Genomic DNA, 16,985 nt, shown 5'->3' with positions numbered 1-16,985 from the left:
GCACTTTTTGTTATATATGGTGTTATAACAAAGGCAGCACTATTAACAATTCAGTTGCAAGCTGCTAAAATAGAATAGAATATCCTGAGTCAGAAGGTATCCACTAGGATCATCAAGTCCAACTCCTGGCTCCACACAGGACCACCCAAGAGTCAGACCCTATGTCTGAGGATGCTGTGCAAATGCTTCCTGAACTCCAGTAGTCTCAGTGCTGTGACCACTGCCCTGGGGAGCCTGTCCCAGTGCCCGACCACCCTCTGGGTGCAGAACCTTTCCCTAACACCCAGCCTGACCCTCCCCTGTCCCAGCTCCATGCCGTTCCCTCGGGTCCTGTCGCTGTCCCCAGAGAGCAGAGCTCAGCGCCTGCCCCTCCGCTCCCCTCGTGAGGGAGCTGCAGGCCGCCATGAGGCCTCCCCTCAGCCTGCTCTGCTCTGGGCTGAACAATCCAAGTGACTTCAGCTGCTCCTTATGTCTTGCCCTCTAGACCCTTCACCATCTTCATAGCCCTCCTTTGGATGCTCTCCAATAGTTTTATTTTCTTCTGATATTGTGGTGCCTCCAAAACTGCACGTATTACTCCAGGTGAGACCTCACCAGCACAGAGCAGAGCAGGACAATCCATTCCCTCAACCAGGTAGCAATGCTGTGCTTGATGCACCCCAGGACACGTTGACCTTCCTGGCTGCCAGGGCACACTGGTGATTCATATTCAACTTTCTGTCGACTGAAACCCTCAGATTCATTTCCACAGTGCTGATCTCCAGCCTTTCGTCCCCCAGTCTGTCTGTACATACAGCCAGGGTTGCCCTGTGCCAGGTTCAGAATCCGGCAATAGCTCCTGTTAAACTTCATGCAGTTTGGGCAAGGCCTCCCTACCCTCAACGTAGTCAACAGTTCCTCCTAATTTAGTGTTATCTGCAAACTTACTTAGCATACACTTGAGACCTGGGTCTAAGTCATTTAGGAAAACACTGAAGAGAACTGGCACAAAAATGGGGTGCTGGGGAACCCCACTAGCAACTGGCTGTCAACCTGATGTAACCCCGTTTACTATAACCTTTTAAGCCCAACCTGTCAGCTGTCAATATTATGTATTTGTCTAGCTGTATGCTGGGCATTTTGTCCAGAAGTATTGAAAGCTTTTCTGAAATCCAAAAAGATTACATCAACTGGCTTCCCTTGGTCAACTAGATGGGTGACCTTGTCATAAAAGAAAATTAAATTTGTTAAGCAGAACTTTCCTCTCATGAACCCATGTTGACTGGGACCAGTGATTGTGTTGTTTTCAGGTGTTTTTCAATAACTCCCAGAATAATCTTCTCCATAATTTCACCAGGCACTGAAGTGAGACTGACAGGCTAGTAATTACCAGGGTCTTCTTTCTTGCCCTTCTTGAAAATTGGAACCACATTTGCCAGCTTCCAGTCAAGTGCAACCTCTCCAGAGTCCCAAGACTGTTGAAAAATAATTGAGAGAGGTCTCCTGATGACATCAGCCAGCACTCTGAGTACCCTGACATGAGTCCCATCAGGCCCCATAGACTTAAATGCAGCCAGCTTCAGAGGCAAATCCCACACAAGTTCAGGGTTGGCTGGGAGTTTATCATTACCACTATCACAGTCCTCCAACTCCGGGCACCTGGCGTCCCAGAGCTCACCATCAATGTTGAAGAGAGAGGTGCAGAAGGCATTAAACGTCTTTGCTTTTTCTATGTCCCTATTTATGAAGTCACCATCCTCATCAAGTAATGAACCAATGTTTTCTCTGGTCTTCCTTTTGCTGTTAAAATGTTTTTAAAAGCCCTTTTTGTTGTCCCTCACAGTACCATCCAACTTCAACTCTAATTGACCTTTGGCTGCACAAATTTTCTCCCTAAAATGGCAAACAGCATCTCGGTAGTACTCCCATGTCACCCAACCTAGCTTCCACTGGCCATACACTTTCTGCCTACGCTCTTTCTAGAGCTGCTCAGATCCCTGCTCAGCCAAGCCGATCTTCTGCCCTGTCTGCTTGAACTCACTGGTGGACCCCAACACCTTCAAAGGCAGTTTCCCGGGGGACCTTACTAACTAGTTCTCTGAGCAGCCTGAAGACTTGTTTGTTTCAGCTGTGTTGCATTCCCAGTTAACATCTGGCAAGTTGAAGTCACCCACAGGGACAAGGGGAGCTGATCTAGAGATACCTCTTAGTTCTTTAAGGAATAATTATTTCACTCCAGTTTTGACTTGTATGTTGATTCAGGTGAATGCACATGGCTGTGCATCTAAAATGGAGCTAAAACCTTGCATTATGGACCTGGGTACCCCAAGGCATGACAGATTCCCTGCTAAAGGGCAAGTCCCATTCTGAGGTATGTGTGCAGCTCTTGCACGCACTGCTCAGAGAGGCTAGTGTGGTTCAGAGCACTGGCTCAGTACTTAGATTCCCTGAATAACCCTAAGAGCAGCCAATTTTAACATGTAATACCACATTCACTAGCACTATATAGTCTGTTATAAAATAAAATAAAATAAGATAAAATAAAATAAAATAAAATAAGATAAAATAAAATAAAATAAAATAAAATAAAATAAAATAAAATAAAATAAAAAATCCAGCAGTGGAGTGATAGGCTCTTGCTATAAACAAAACACTGCCAAGAACATACACACACACACACACAAACCAATGCTAATCAGCCAAAGCATCTGCAGAAGGCAGCTTATCCTATTTTCTAACATTTAGAGGTTTTTTGCTAAATTTCTGACAGTCAGAAAATCAAACTGTTCAGCTGCCATTTTTCTCCTGAGTCACTCTTTTTTCCTTGCACGAATTCACAGTATAGGAAAAACTGCCCAACTCGTATTGACATTCAGGATTAGTATTTATAGAGATGTGAAATTATCTAAACAGCAATGATGAGGATCTGACTGAGGAGTAAAAAAAAACGAAAAAAGAAAAGTAATCATCTCAGCATTCCAGTATTCTGCATTCAGTTTATACTGAGAAATCTTTTACAAGAGGCAGAAAGACTAGATGATGTGCAGATGGATCAAAATTGCACTGTTCAGAGTGTTAATGGAGAAATACAAAAGCAATGTGACTTTCTAAGACTTCCCATCCCCATGATAGTAGTGCTACTTAATAGACCGATGTGAGAATTGAGAGAACAATGTGCAAATAGATGTTTCCTTTCTGACACCCACTAATTAATGAGCTCCGTATGTCAGGCAGACTCAGAATGGACCAGGCAAAGAAGTGGAAAGAATGAATTAGCAGTGTTACAGAAGGACCCCGAAAGCAACAGGACAAGGTCTTGTGATGCTATCAGTAAAATGATTTAATATATTAACTGGAAGAAACAAAAGGCAAAACTGGTCAGAACTCTAAAATCAGAAGCAAAACTGAGTATGTTACCAGCTCACTTCTCTGGAAGAGGCTTGTATAACCATGCCAAATTGTCAATGCACATTGGTAGACTGTTCCTCTAAGGGTCCACTAAAGATTGTGATGCTAGGGGATGAAGCAGCTTTGCAGCTTCTTTGACACATAGCTTTACATGGAAGCCTGGACAGGTTTTTTGTTCTGCAAGATCTCGGTTCAGAAAAGCAGGAAAAGCAATACCTCCTTTTCTTCTCATTATATTTTTAATCAACATAATCAGATGCTGATATAACTTACACTTGTAGGGTATCCTAGATAAAGTGACTACTTAGTGACCTACCTATCTAAAAGCTTAGTTTAAAATAGAAGATGCTTCCTTCATTGAGGTCTCATCAAATTTTGCTTTAAAAGCTTCTGAAGTGAACCACATTTCAATTCAAACATGTTTCAAGTTAAAATATTTATCAAAGAAGATTAAAATGTTTAGCAAATGTATACATTATGTGCATTAATGTGGGACAAGCCACACTAACATTTACAGTGAGTTTAAATAAAAGCATCTTACAGACACGCTCATACTTAAGTGATGAGTGTATTTTTGTATACATATATTAAGTACTATTTTTTTCTGCAGACTGTCAGTTATAAATACAGAAATGACTGCCAAGAAAATATGTTAATAAATGAATAAATCAAACAAGTTTTGGTTCACTTATCTAGTGATAGGCACGATAGTAAAAATGCCAGCTGCCACAAGAGGAAAGAGATCCGTCTGTCTTACTGCTCCAACACAACAGCAATGAGAAATCAGCAACAGATATGCAGCAGTAAGGGTAGGGCTGGCTGATCATATGTAGCCTCAGTTTTACCAACTGGGAGAAAAAGCAATGAAGGCAATGTACAGGGTACTCAGTCGACTTCAAAGTCTTTTTGTTTGTTTGTTTGCTTGTTTGTTTGAAACTGAATTCTGCATGTTGGTCATGATAGCAGAACATCTAATGTTCAGTCCTTGCCTGTAAATTGGATGTATGAATCTGTCTGTTCAACCCAAGATTTAATGAGTGCAGTAGAAGGTCTTTTCTTTCCCTGTCACTTATTGATGGTTGCTCTTTCATTATAAGACAAGTTATACAAATGTGTAAACCTGTAAGGAATAAGAAACCCATCTGCTATAAAAAGGCATAATTAAAAGAAAAGCAAACCAAATAAAAATATCACAAAAAGAAATAGTAAAAAGCCTAACAGTCTCAGTGCAAACCTTTACAGAGATAATTCAAGGAAATAATCTTGTTCTGAGAAAAACAGAAGTAGGCATTCTGTACATAAGAATAACATTAAGTCTTGTGAATATCTTGGAAGATGCAAGAAAAAATGCCATAAATGTATTCTGATACCACTCTGACCAAATTCTTTTTGTATTCCACCAAGGTCTGTCAAAAGATGCATAAGATCTTCTCCCAGTACATGATACTGCTTGACACGGGGACATGAGACAGCAGGTTGTGGCTGAGCTCGGTGTGGTATGTGGAGCTGGGCAGCCATGGAAGGCTCCCCTTCTCAAGGACCCCAATGAAGGGGATGCGCCCAGCCACAGCTTCTCTCTTCCTCCGTGACACCATATACCCTGCATGCAGTTAGCTATCACATTTCAAATCAAGCTAGCCGGCACAAGAGGTCATGGATCTGGAGATAGGATGGGATATCTGTTCCATGCTGAGAGATGTGGGATTTTCAAAGCAGTTGAGTCTGGGAAACAGTTTAATGACCTTCAGGTCTATGGCTTTTAAAGTACTAAATATGTGGAAGTTTGCACCATCTTTTTGTACTTTTCATATTTTTCATTCCTTCTTCAAATGCTTTTCAGGATGAGAAGGATAAACTGAGATTGTGCAACAGTTTGATGGTATGCTCATTCCTGGGTGCTGCTCAATTCATTTTAATGACTTGTTAAAGACCAGGAGTCCACTGGAGCTCATCACAGGAACAAGATCATTAATTAGGTGGGCAAAGAAGAGCTTTAACTGAAGACACCAGTGAGATTTCACTGTCTTTTAGTAGCTGAGGCTCTGATCCTTCACATGACTGCACCAAGTTTTATTTACAGGGAGAGCAAAAACTCTTATTTTTGGAGGAAAGGTCTAATACAAAAATTGAAGCAGGCAGAACGATTGTGGGGTTCTCCCAAACCACACAATAAAAATCATTTTAAATACTGCAAATACCACTTCCCACCATAAATGGAGGATGCTTGAGTTATCAGAGGATCACAGAAGGTTGGAAGGGACCTCTGGAGGCATCTGGTCCAAGCCCCTGCTCAAGTAGGACCACCCAGAGCAGGTTGCCCAGGGCCATGTCCAGGAGGCTTTTGAAGATCTCCAAGGAGGAGATTGCACAGCCCCCCTGGGCAGCCTGTGCCAGTGCTCTGGCACCCACACAGAAAAGAAGTGCTTCCTGATGATCAGGTGGAACCCCTTGTGTTCCAGTTTGTGCCCATTGCCTCTTGTCCTGGCACTGGGCACCACTGAAAAGAGCCTGGCTTCATCTTCTTTGCACCCTCCCTTCTGGCATTTATAGACATTGATGAGATTCCCCCTGAGCCTCCTGTTCTCCAGGCTGAATAGTTGCAGCTCTGTCAGCCCTCCTTCGCAGGAGAGGTGCCCCAGTCTCTCAATCATTTTGGTGGCCCTCTGCTGGACTCTTTCCAGCATATCCCTACCTACTGGGAGGCCCAAAACCGGACACGACACTCCAGGTGCGGCCACACCAATGTTGAGTAGAAGGGAAGGATCACCTCCTTTGACCTGCTGGTGAAACCGTGCCTAATGCAGGCAAGAATATCATTAGCTTTCTTGGCAGCAAGGGCCCATTGCTGGCTCTTGGTCAACTTGGTGCATACCAGGGCCCCCAGGTCCTGTAATGCAGAGCTGCTTCCCAGCTGGGTGGGCCCCAGCATGTCCTGGGGGTGCCTGGGGTTGTCCCTCCCCAGAGGCAAGACTGGGCAGTTCTTGTCCAACTTCATGAGATCCTTGTCAGCTCATCTCTCCGGCCTTATGGGTGCTACTTGGGCTCTGCTGGGCGCTTCCTCCCCTGGGTTTAATACGTTGGGAAGTTTCTGGACTGGGATTACGGCTTCATGAGAGAAACACGTGTGCCTGGGCTTTCCTAATGAGCAGGTTTTGTAAACTTCCACATGGCTCCCCATGGGCAGGAGCTGATGGTTGGTTTAGTCGGCTTTGAAAACACAGTTCTTGTGATTTTCAATAGGAAATGTTTTGACGTGTAGGGCTTTCCTTAACCCTACTTTCAGTTCCCTTAAAATGTCTCCGTTGCTGGAACCGCGTTATTCCATAAAACTCATTTGACACGAAAATAAATAAAATAAAATGAAATAAAATGAAATGATAAAATAAAATGAAATAAAATGAAGATAAAATGAAATAAAATGAAATAAGATAAAATGAAATAAAATAAAATAAAATAAAATACTTTTAGCCCCCCCAAGAAAAAAAGGGGAAAAAAAAGAAAAAAAAGAAAAAAAAAAGAAACGCAACCCCCACACACACACTTTTAGTCTCCCAAAATAATAAAAATAAACAAATAACTAAATAAAAGCAAGTTTATTTCAGTCACGGTGAAAAGAACACGGAAAACATGACAGAACCACGTGAGCAAACCACACGTTTTCTTTTATTTTTAAACGCCAGCCGTTTCCCTCCCCTTCTCCCGCCCTCCGCTCAGCCTGACCCCCCTGGCGGCCCGTAGCGACTCGCTGTGCGCGGCTCCTCTCCGACCGTGGCGCATGCGCAGCGCGGGGCGGCGGCGGCGGCGGCGGCGGCTGGGGGGGGTGCGGCGGGGCGCGGGCCGCGGGGCGGGCGGATGGCGGCGGGGCGGCGCCATGTTGCGGTGGCTGGTCGCGCTGCTCAGCCGCTCCTGCTTGGTCTCCAAGGGCGGCGCCATGTTCTACGCGGTGCGCAGGGGCCGGCGGACCGGCGTCTACCGCACCTGGTAAGGCCCCGCCGCCGGGGCAGGGCCGGGAGCCGCGGGGCCGGGCCGGGCCGGGCCGGGCCGAGCTGAGCTGAGCTGACCTGACGGAGCCGCCGGGCGCTGTGTTGCAGGGCGGAGTGCCAGCAGCAGGTCAACAGGTTCGCCGCCGCCAGCTTCAAGAAGTTCGCCACCGAGAGGGAAGCCTGGGCCTTCGTGAACGGCGGCACCCCCGGGGAGCAGCAGCAGCAGCCCGGGCCGGCAGGTACGTCGCCTCCCCTCGCCTAGCTCCCTGCGAGGATGCAGGCGGTGCGGCTGTAAATAGGAGTAAATATTCCCGTAAATAGGTTATAGATGTTGGTTGGGGTTAGAGGGTCTTTAAGGCCCCTTCCAGGGAAGGACTTGGGGGTTCTGTTGGATGAAAAGCTTGACATGAGCCAGCAGTGCGTGCTTGCAGCCCAGAAGGCCAACTGCGTCCTGGGCTGCATCAACAGAGGCATGGCCAACAGGTCGAGGGAGGGGACTGTCCCCCACTACTCGGCCATGGTGAGGCCCCACTTGGAATGCTGCATCCAGATCTGGGGCCCCCAGCACAAGAAGGATGTGGGGCTGTTAGAGCAGGTCTAGAGGAGGGCCACAAAGATGATCAGAGGGCTGGAGCACCTGTCCTAAGAAGAAAGGCTGAGAGAGCTGGGGATGTTCAGCCTACAGGAAAAAAGACTCTGGGGTGACCTCATCACAGCCTTTCAATACTTCGAGGGGTCTTATAAAAAGATTGGAGAAGGACTCGTTACTTGGGTAGGTAATGATAGAATAGGGGGGAATGGTTTTAAACCAAAAGAGGGGAGATATAGATTAGAGGTTAGGAAAGTCTTCACTCAGAGGGTGATGAGACACTGGAGTAGGTTGCCCAGAGAAGCTGTGGGTGCCCCATCCCTGGAGGTGGTCGGGGCCAGGTTAGATGAGGCCCTGAGCAACCTGATTTAGTGGGTGGCATCCCTGCCTATGGCAGGGGGTTGGAACTAGATGATCCTTGAGGTCTCTTCCAACCCAGGCCATTTTATGACTGTGATTCTACGATTCCAACGCGAGCTGTTCTGTTATTCGGTATAGGTTTCCTTGTGCCAGGTCTGTTTTTGTTTAAAGGCTGTTATGTGTGACTCAACTTCACTTTGAGCTGGAACTAAGAATGACTGGCATATATGATTATATTTTTTCCCTATCTTTTGAGGGTGAAGCGTCAGTTTAATAAACTGGCATTGTCACTAGGTGTAAAGAAAATTGCTGCTTTGAGTTGTTTTGAATAAAACTTCATCCTGCGTATGTAGGTGGGTTTTTTCTTCTATTTTTTTCCTTTTTTTTTTTTTTTTAATTGAAGATGCCCATGGTCCTTCAGCTGTAACACAGGAAAATGCTAGCCAGAGAGAGGAACCAAAAGAAGACCTCTTGTGTTGCAGTACGTGCAAAAGGCCATATGAACAGTCTGCGAATGAAGAACATACCGCAAAACGTGCAAAACATGATGAAGTGCACTTGGCACCAACAGTCAGCGGAGATAAATTTTCATATATGGGTAAGGTCTTTCATTCTTCTTGTAATTAGTTTGAGCTGTTTGTGTTCTTTCGTAAGCAGCAGTGTAACTATTAGGAAGCTTTTAGGGAGGTTTTTCTGTGGCAGCACCCAGCTGCCATAGTGTAATACCCAGCAGGCCCAGTGCAACATTGTTGTTTTTTCTTTTTAAATGGTAATCTGAGCCACAGTGTATTATTTCAGGTTGTGTTTTCAAAGTAATATAAATTGGCTTTAACTGATATCAGCATACAGCTTTATCTGGTCGTGACAATTGTTGTTTTTTACATGCATCTAGATTACAGGCTTGATTTAAATACAGACCTAGCTGGCAAGTTTTAATGTTGACTGAAGAAGACAAGAACTGTAGAGAGAATTTGGAACTTGGTGCAAAAATGCTTCAGGAGGCTGACTGATTTGGGAGCAGTGAGGGTGTGAAGCTGCAGTGGGACTTCTGCTGTTCTGCATTCCTAATTTATATGGGTAGTTTCTGTAGAGAACATTTTGAAGGGCTGTTCAGGGAGCTTGGGCATTGATCTGCTAGCAGACGTTTCTTTCTGCTTGAAAAGCCTGTGTCCTTGAAGGACTGCTTGAACTTTTGCTTTTGGGACTTCTCCTGCAGGTGACTTTGCAGTCGTTTACACAGATGGTTGCTGCTCGGGTAACGGACGTAACAGGGCACGTGCCGGAATAGGTGTCTACTGGGGACCAGGCCACCCTTTGTAAGTAATCGGATGGGTTGTTTTTTTATATATGTTGTTATTTGTCTTGGGTGTTGTTAACAGTACCAGCCTCCTCTTGAATATGAAATCCTGCTAGTGAGACTTGTCTTAATGATAGTGCTGTTAGAGTAACGAGTAACTGCGGGAAATCAGCTTTTCTAGGAAGTAAGGATGTAGAGCAAAATGACTGGAAATAGTATTTTTAAGAGGCTGAAGTCGGAATTCAAGGGATGCAGGAAGTCTTAAAATAATTGTAGGTATGCACAATAGACAGCAAAAGTAACTGCATATTGATTGCAGATGCTGATGTGCAGGTTGTGCTGCGTAGAAGTTAGACCTAGAATCTCCATTCATCCTTTATAAGATGAAAATTATCTCTGTTTTGTAGAGATAATAATTTTCTATTATGTAGCAATGTACACCACTAATAATTTTGAGTTAGTAATCTGCTATTTGTTCCTTGGATACAGAAATATCAGTGAAAGACTTCCTGGACGGCAGACTAATCAAAGAGCTGAAATACATGTAAGTAGTAAACATCCTAAAATGCTTCTGCACAAAGAAAGCAATGGTGTGCTCGTGATTATTTCAGCTCTGGCCTTCAGAAAGCAGTTAGGATGCTGTGAGGGAAGTACACAAAATGCCAGGAGTTTAGGACTTGAAACAAATTGTTCTCTTTAGGTTTTACTGTTCTTTATTGCTTTCAGACAAGCAGTAACTCAGCTTGAGAACTCCCAAATGTCATCAGGCCAAGCACAGATATTTAAAACAACCTTTGCATTAGGAAGGTTCTCAAATCTCTGTAGTATCCTTTGTATTATTAATGTGCATGTCTCAGTCTTTGGGTAAGGGCTGCTTTAGTTGTGGTTAAGACGACAATTGCCTTCTTACTGTGTAGGGTCAGAGTACCATATTTCTTTAATAAACATAATAATTCTCAGAGTAGCTTCTGTTACTTTTGAAGTAAAATTCTCTTGGCAGCAGCAGATTTAGTCTTCCTTCTCACCTAATCTTAATTCTGGTACTGCTGCTGCTTGTGCTATGTGGAGATAAACTGAAAGGGGGAGCTGATCTCCTTTAAAAACTGCGAGAAGTTCCTTCTAGTGAGGGACAAGCAGAGCTGATGAGTGTGCCAGGGATCAAACTTGGCATCGGAGAGTTTTTCAGCTGTACATTCAGTCCAAGACACTTCTCTCACTATTATTATTATTATATTTCATAGCACCAAGAGAAAAGCATAACCAAACAGTTGGAACTTGTATGCATTCTTGTTCTCTAAAGTTACAAAGATGCCTAAAACTTGATGTGCTATTGAGAGAGCTTGGGTAGTTACGCAAATGGGCAGAGAGCTGCTCCAGCAGTAAAGAATTGAACATCAGATTTTAGTTTTTTAAATGCTAGGGAAACTTAAGTTGCTTTCTGTTTTTCTGATTCATTAAGTGATTGTCTGCATGCGTAATTTTGGGAAACTGCTGTAAAGCATGGTGGTACTCAACGATGGAGAGACTCTAGTAATATTCTTTGTAGTTCTTCTGTATTAACATCAGGTACTTGGCTGGTATTTTAGTTACATGTGTTCAAAATCATGTGCTGAACTGTGCTTCCTTTGAAACGTTCTTAAGGCAGCCTGCAAAGCAATTGAGCAAGCAAAGAGTCAGAACATCAAGAAACTAATTATCTATACTGATAGCAAGTTCACTATTAATGGTAAGTTGATGGTTTTCCTGATTTTTTTTCAAAGGTGTTGTGCACAGTTTCATCACATAAGGCCCACAGAACATACTGGGGCTTGGGGAGATGAGTATAAAGATGAGAATGCCTAACAGAATTTAGTACTTGTGACTGCTTGATGAAAAACTTTTGAGAATATTGGAAGGATGACCTGCCAAGTGCATGAAATACAGTTAGAGACAAAGTGTCTGTTAATGGGAAGAATGAAGAAGTAACTAAAGGATTTTTGTCTTAATACATTTGGTATGACACACACAGTCCAGAAAAATGTTGTTCACGTACATGCTGTTAAGGATGCACTGAGGACAGTGCTCAGAAGTTGGTGTAGTGACCCTGTCATTTCATTTTGCTTTGGTTTGGGTTTTGTTTGGATTGGAGAAACTGTTCAAACACTTGAAGTGCAGTTAATTTCCTACTATTCACATGTGGGGAGAAGCAATAGAAAATTCTGTAAGTTGTTTCTTAACATTTACTGTCCTTAATTCAACTTAAAAACCAGAACGGGCAGAACGCGAGTCCTTGATACTTCACTTCTAATCAGAACCTCTTTCACACACGTGTGAGGTAACAGAATTTAAAATGAGCAGGAAGTGACAGCTCCAGCAACTCGTTCCTTAATCGGAATTATTTTGCATATTTATATAGGAACTATTACTTTTTTAAATATGAAAAAAGGAGGCCTGCAGTGAAGTACAAGTGGATGTGGTTTGGCTTGGTTTTTAGGAGGTTTGATATGCAAGGTCCGTGATTCTTCCTTTGGTTCAGGTCTTTGTTGTGAAAGCTGTAAGGATGTCTCATACTGTCCAGAGCAGCGAAGAGACTAAAAAACAAAACAAACAAACAAGTCTTTGTTTAAGGAATACTATAGAAATTTCGCTGGCCAGCAATGGATGGCCAAAATGTTAGATCTTGTTCTGTAGAAATCTGCTCACGTGGTCCTCTTCTAAAATGTTCTGTTTAGCTTGCAGAAGCCTTAAGATAAGCCTTAAGATGTCTGTTTTTCCTCGTGTCTCTTCAATTTCTCAAAACAAATTTGTTCCAGCTTACTGTACAGTCAAGCAAATCCTTAGCTTCAGTTTGTTGAAGTTCACGTCACAATTGTGTGTGTAATGTGTATGTAAGGTTGTAGTCTTCAAATATCTGTTTGGGAAAACGTTGGTAAGTAACTGAAGCAATAATGGAAAAATACAATCCTGAAAGACACTATCAGGGAACCAAACAATGTCTTCTGTATTTGATGTCTTTGCCTGAGACTTTGGAGTTAATGTATTGAAAGACCTGTTAAATGGTTGTTCACTGCATTGTGATCCTTGCTGGCTTCTCTGATAGCATGTTTTATGGTAATGTTCCCTTTGCACAGGTATTACAAGCTGGGTTGACAACTGGAAAACAAATGGCTGGAGAACAAGTTCAGGAGGAAGTGTAATAAATAAAGAAGATTTTGAAAGACTTGATAATCTATCAAAAGGCATAGAAATTCAGTGGGTGAGCATCTCATTTCATGGTCTTAATGACGTTTTAAACACTCTTGTAAACTCTTGCCAAGTATGACCGTAACAAAGAATTTTACAGGATGTAATATTGTACATCTCTAAATATAATAAAGCTGCTTGTTCTTTTTAAAGCAAGTAAGATGATCACTTCAGTGTAAGCTAGTCTCTTGTAACTACTATTTCGTTTATTGAAATGTGTGTTTATATTTTTGCTGCTGTTTCTTGTTACTACTTAAAAATATCTGTAATAGTTATTTCTGTTTCTGGAAACCTGAGCTTGGAACATAACTGTGTCTTTGAGTTGTAGCTCAACTCCTGGATTTGCTTTTCAGAATTCTCTAAATGGTGATTCTTTGGTTTAACTTAATCATGAGTGTCTTTAAATGGGGGAAATTAAGACATTATACCCCAAATAAACTAATTCCAGTTTTCTGTACCTTAACAGCATTGTTTCTGAGAAAACTGGGTGCAGAAAGGTCGTTAAAATATCTGTTGTCTTAGTTTTAATTTACGTAGCTCTCTAGTAGAGAAATAAAACCATGTCTATACATGTATTATTGATAAAAGGTGTTTTTCTGTAACCACTAATAGCAGTGCTGAACATCGTAGGGTGTGTCTTCTCCTTCCCCGCTCCCTCCCCCTCCTCCCCCCCCCCCCCCCCCCCCCCAAAAAAAAATTTGCCTCTAATTGCAGTAAAGGAGTGCTGATTCTAGAAGTAAGTCTCTGTACCATTGACTTCATGGCTGTCAATAGCATATTTATTGAACTCCTGTGTTTACTGGGGTAGTGGGGTAGTTCTTCAGCATGCTCTCCTTCAGGGGAAGTCTGTTGCAGATGTTCTGTTGTTCATGTTATAAGTGTTTCAGAGTTTGCAACTCCCACTACATTTTTTAGTTTGACTATTGAGTAGTAGAAATTGTAAAAATCTAAACCTAAGGCAGAAGTTCAGCCGCCCATAGTGTATTTTATATTTAAAATATATATATATTTGCTTTATTTACATTCATTCCATCTGAATCTCTTGAACTTGGAAACTTTATTTCCAGAGGAACAATGTATTCAAGCGCCTTTTTTTATGGTAATGGATCTGCTGCAGCAGAGAGTTGTTCTCTCAAATTTTTTCCACTTCTTTCTCTTACAGCTGCTGGCAGTGGCTTTTACCATTTCTTAAATACGCTGCCACCAGCTCATCTGGTGTGGCTGTGTCCTGTGGTCTGTCAGACACTGGCTGTGTCTGTCATGGGACAGCCCCTGGCTGCTTCTCACAGAAGCCACCCACTGGAGCCCCCGCCCCCTGCTAACAAAACCTTGCCTAGGAAACCTAGTACAATCTCACGAGTCCTTCATGTTCGTCTTCTCTCAGGTCTTGTCAAACGACAAGTCTGATTTTCTTACTCTCTTTTCCCCCTGTCCACCCTTACTTCTGACAAGGATTGATCGAGGGCTGAAAGTATTTTCTGTTCCTTATTTTTAAGGATGGATTGTTAAGACATCTGAAAATCAAGAGATTGTTTTCATATCCCATTGATGTATTCTGAGTGCTGTAATCACCAGGGTTTTAATGGCATAGAGTTCTCTGTCCTTCTTGGAAAATATTAGCTTGGTTTAAACACTGAATGCAGAGGGGTTTTTCTTTCCTCTGAAAGTAGGACTTCTGAGTTAGTGTCTTAGTGCTGTTCTCTGCATTTCTTAGGTTAGGTGGTCCTTATCCAGCCCAACGCTTCTCATAAAGTTGATTTTCACAATTTGACAATTCAGTTCTTGCTCATTAAACAGACTACAAAGATTAATGGGAAGGACATAGGACTATGTGTGAGGCATGGGATCAGGAGGGAATTACATGACCAAATTTCATGGATATACTTTTTTTCCTTAATTTCTTCCATACCTAATACTCTTGTACTTTTGTCCTGACAGATGCATATTCCTGGTCATGCTGGTTTCCAAGGAAATGAAGAAGCTGACAGACTGGCAAGAGAAGGAGCTACTAAACAAATGTTGTGACATATTGTGACTAGAGACTACTGTACTTGCAAGGACTAACATTGCAGTGACGACTTGAACTGCTGTTTTTGTTTCAGAGTTGAACTTTGAACTGTGCTTATTTCTGGCCTGGAGCGCTAACTGTACACCAACTTCTAGGGAGAAGAAAAAAAAAAGGCACGTTTTTTTCTGCACTGTTTGCTTTACAATCAAGTCAATATTTAGTTGATGATACACAGTGTTTGCTTTTTTCTCCATCGTAACCGAAGCGCTGCTGTCAGTGTTTTTTAGCAGTCTCATAGACATTTGGATTCACCAGAAAGACAGACTTCTGGAGGAATTACATTAAATCTTTATCCTATATGTTCTGTATTTCCCTCTTATGAAATAAATTAATTTTTTTTTGTACAGAGATATATATTAACAGTGCAAACTCATTGAGGGGGGTGGAGTGAGTTGGTTGGCTTGATAAGAGCTCAGTAACCTAACATGGAGATGTCCGTTAATATGCCTTAGCATTCTGACAGCAGCGGTAATCTCTCTGCAGGTAGGCTTGCAATGCTCACATGTGCCTCACAGTATCACCAGTGACCGCATCTGTAGATTTCTTCATTATGTTACTTGCTATTGCAAGTTGGCATGAACAAATTAAAAACCCAGGTCATGAGAAAACTTGAACAATCAATTTTTACTGTTCTCTCTAGCTGCTTAAATGTCCAAGCTCTTTGTTTCTGGCTTCCTGTCTCCAAGAAGGCTTTTTTTTTTTTTTAATGTGTACCAGTTCTCATTATCTTTGTTTAGCTTCCTCTTCACTGTTGTCCCAGAGGTAGTAATTGGCCATTTCATCTGAAAGTGAATGAGAAGATGATCAGCTTCTTCACATCTTCCGGGTGTCAAGTGTTTGACTTCATTTTTTCCAGTCAATGATGAGACTAATGGAATGGCTAATGTGCACTTGAATTAGAGAGTAATTACTACTAATCAACAAAAGTTTTATTTTCTGTGCATCTATATAGGAAGAGCAAACATTTGCTGCGTTATCCTTGTCAACTTCTTTGTAAGACACCTTAATGCCACTGAGTAGTAGGGCTTAAGCCAGAAGTCATTGAATCTTTTTCATATTTGTTAATTGCTGTATAAAATGGTGGAGCTGCTGAAGCTTGGTTTCTTAATGGTTCTCATTCCTTACAGTATTCTTACTGTGGCAAAGTGCATGCTTTTAGGTATTTAGTGTCACATAAATTGTGACGGAGCTAGGAAACTGGCTGGCTAGGCTATTGACTAATAGATGAGTGAAGTTTTCTATTATTTTTTTCATCCAAAATTGCACAGCAGTTTTGTAATTGCACCTGTAGGGGTGAGGTAGTACCCTGATCAAATTTTGTCTTCTGCTTCTTTTTTTGGTGTATGTGTATATATGTATATACATGTGTATATACACATACATACATGCAATTGTCATGTTTGCTTATTTTAGAAGTTAGACTTGAAGGAAAGCATATAGTTGTCCCTGATCAGATCACTAGTTGAAACAGTTTAAGTGTGACGGTGTACTGAAGAGGTGTCATCTAATAATCTGCGTATCATACATCTCACGGTAAACATGCAGATCCTATTTATTGTATAGAAATCTATGTTGTTTCAGGCAGTGGCTTTGAAGAAAATGTGTAAATAATGATGGGTATATGGTAACAGCAGTGTAACACTGTATTGTATTTAAGTTACTTTACTGCCTGAAGCAGTTCCTCAATGAGGAAACAAGGACTCCGATAGGAAATAGTTTTATGTTAATTTGATACCAATGTTTATCATTCTCATTCTGGAAATTCAGAGAAGAGGAAAGCTGAAAGAAAGCTGCAAGGTAAGGCTGGTATTTCTCAGAGGATTGAGAACAGGAAGAAGGTTGGCTGTAGAAGTTGTTCTTCATAGTGAACTAAAACTTCAGTAGGGTACTGCCATTTAATAGATATGCTTCAGTGGATAGGAATTAAAGTTCTGGCTGGGTTTGTGCTTCTAAAAATGTGAGTAATTAATCAGCATTAGACCAACTTACCTGTAGTGTTTTGAGACTTGCAATTAAGTTTTATCCAGGAGTGCAATTATGTGAAATATACCTTAAAGGGATCTGGTAACATTTCTAATA

At 42.1% G+C, this 16,985-nt stretch overlaps 1 protein-coding gene across 1 annotated transcript; it reads left to right on the top strand.

Moving 5' to 3' along the window:
• The first annotated feature begins 7,179 nt into the window (after window positions 1-7,179).
• Window positions 7,180-15,260, top strand: RNASEH1 (ribonuclease H1). Its single transcript, XM_080587771.1, has 8 exons — window positions 7,180-7,368; window positions 7,479-7,609; window positions 8,723-8,917; window positions 9,536-9,635; window positions 10,106-10,160; window positions 11,258-11,342; window positions 12,727-12,851; window positions 14,777-15,260. The coding sequence occupies exons 1-8, from the start codon at window positions 7,259-7,261 to the stop codon at window positions 14,861-14,863; spliced, it is 888 nt and encodes a 295-aa protein (XP_080443897.1). The 5' UTR covers window positions 7,180-7,258; the 3' UTR covers window positions 14,864-15,260.
• Window positions 15,261-16,985: the final 1,725 nt, after the last annotated feature.

Source organism: Anser brachyrhynchus (assembly GCF_964034855.1).
Source record: "Anser brachyrhynchus genome assembly, chromosome: 3".
In the NCBI taxonomy this organism is placed as follows: Eukaryota; Metazoa; Chordata; class Aves; order Anseriformes; family Anatidae; genus Anser; species Anser brachyrhynchus.
The sequence above is the reverse complement of the archived record's forward strand: the minus strand, read 5'-3'. Positions and strand labels throughout refer to the sequence as shown.

What these genes read in the sequence shown, in the direction of transcription:
- RNASEH1 (XM_080587771.1), top strand. Translation starts at nt 7,259, where the DNA reads ATGTTGCGGTGGCTGGTCGCGCTGCTCAGCCGCTCCTGCTTGGTCTCC. An exon ending in GCAGCAGCCCGGGCCGGCAG is followed by an intron (nt 7,610 to 8,722) that starts GTACGTCGCCTC and finishes TTTTAATTGAAG; the next exon opens with ATGCCCATGGTCCTTCAGCT. An exon ending in TGGGGACCAGGCCACCCTTT is followed by an intron (nt 9,636 to 10,105) that starts GTAAGTAATCGG and finishes CCTTGGATACAG; the next exon opens with AAATATCAGTGAAAGACTTC.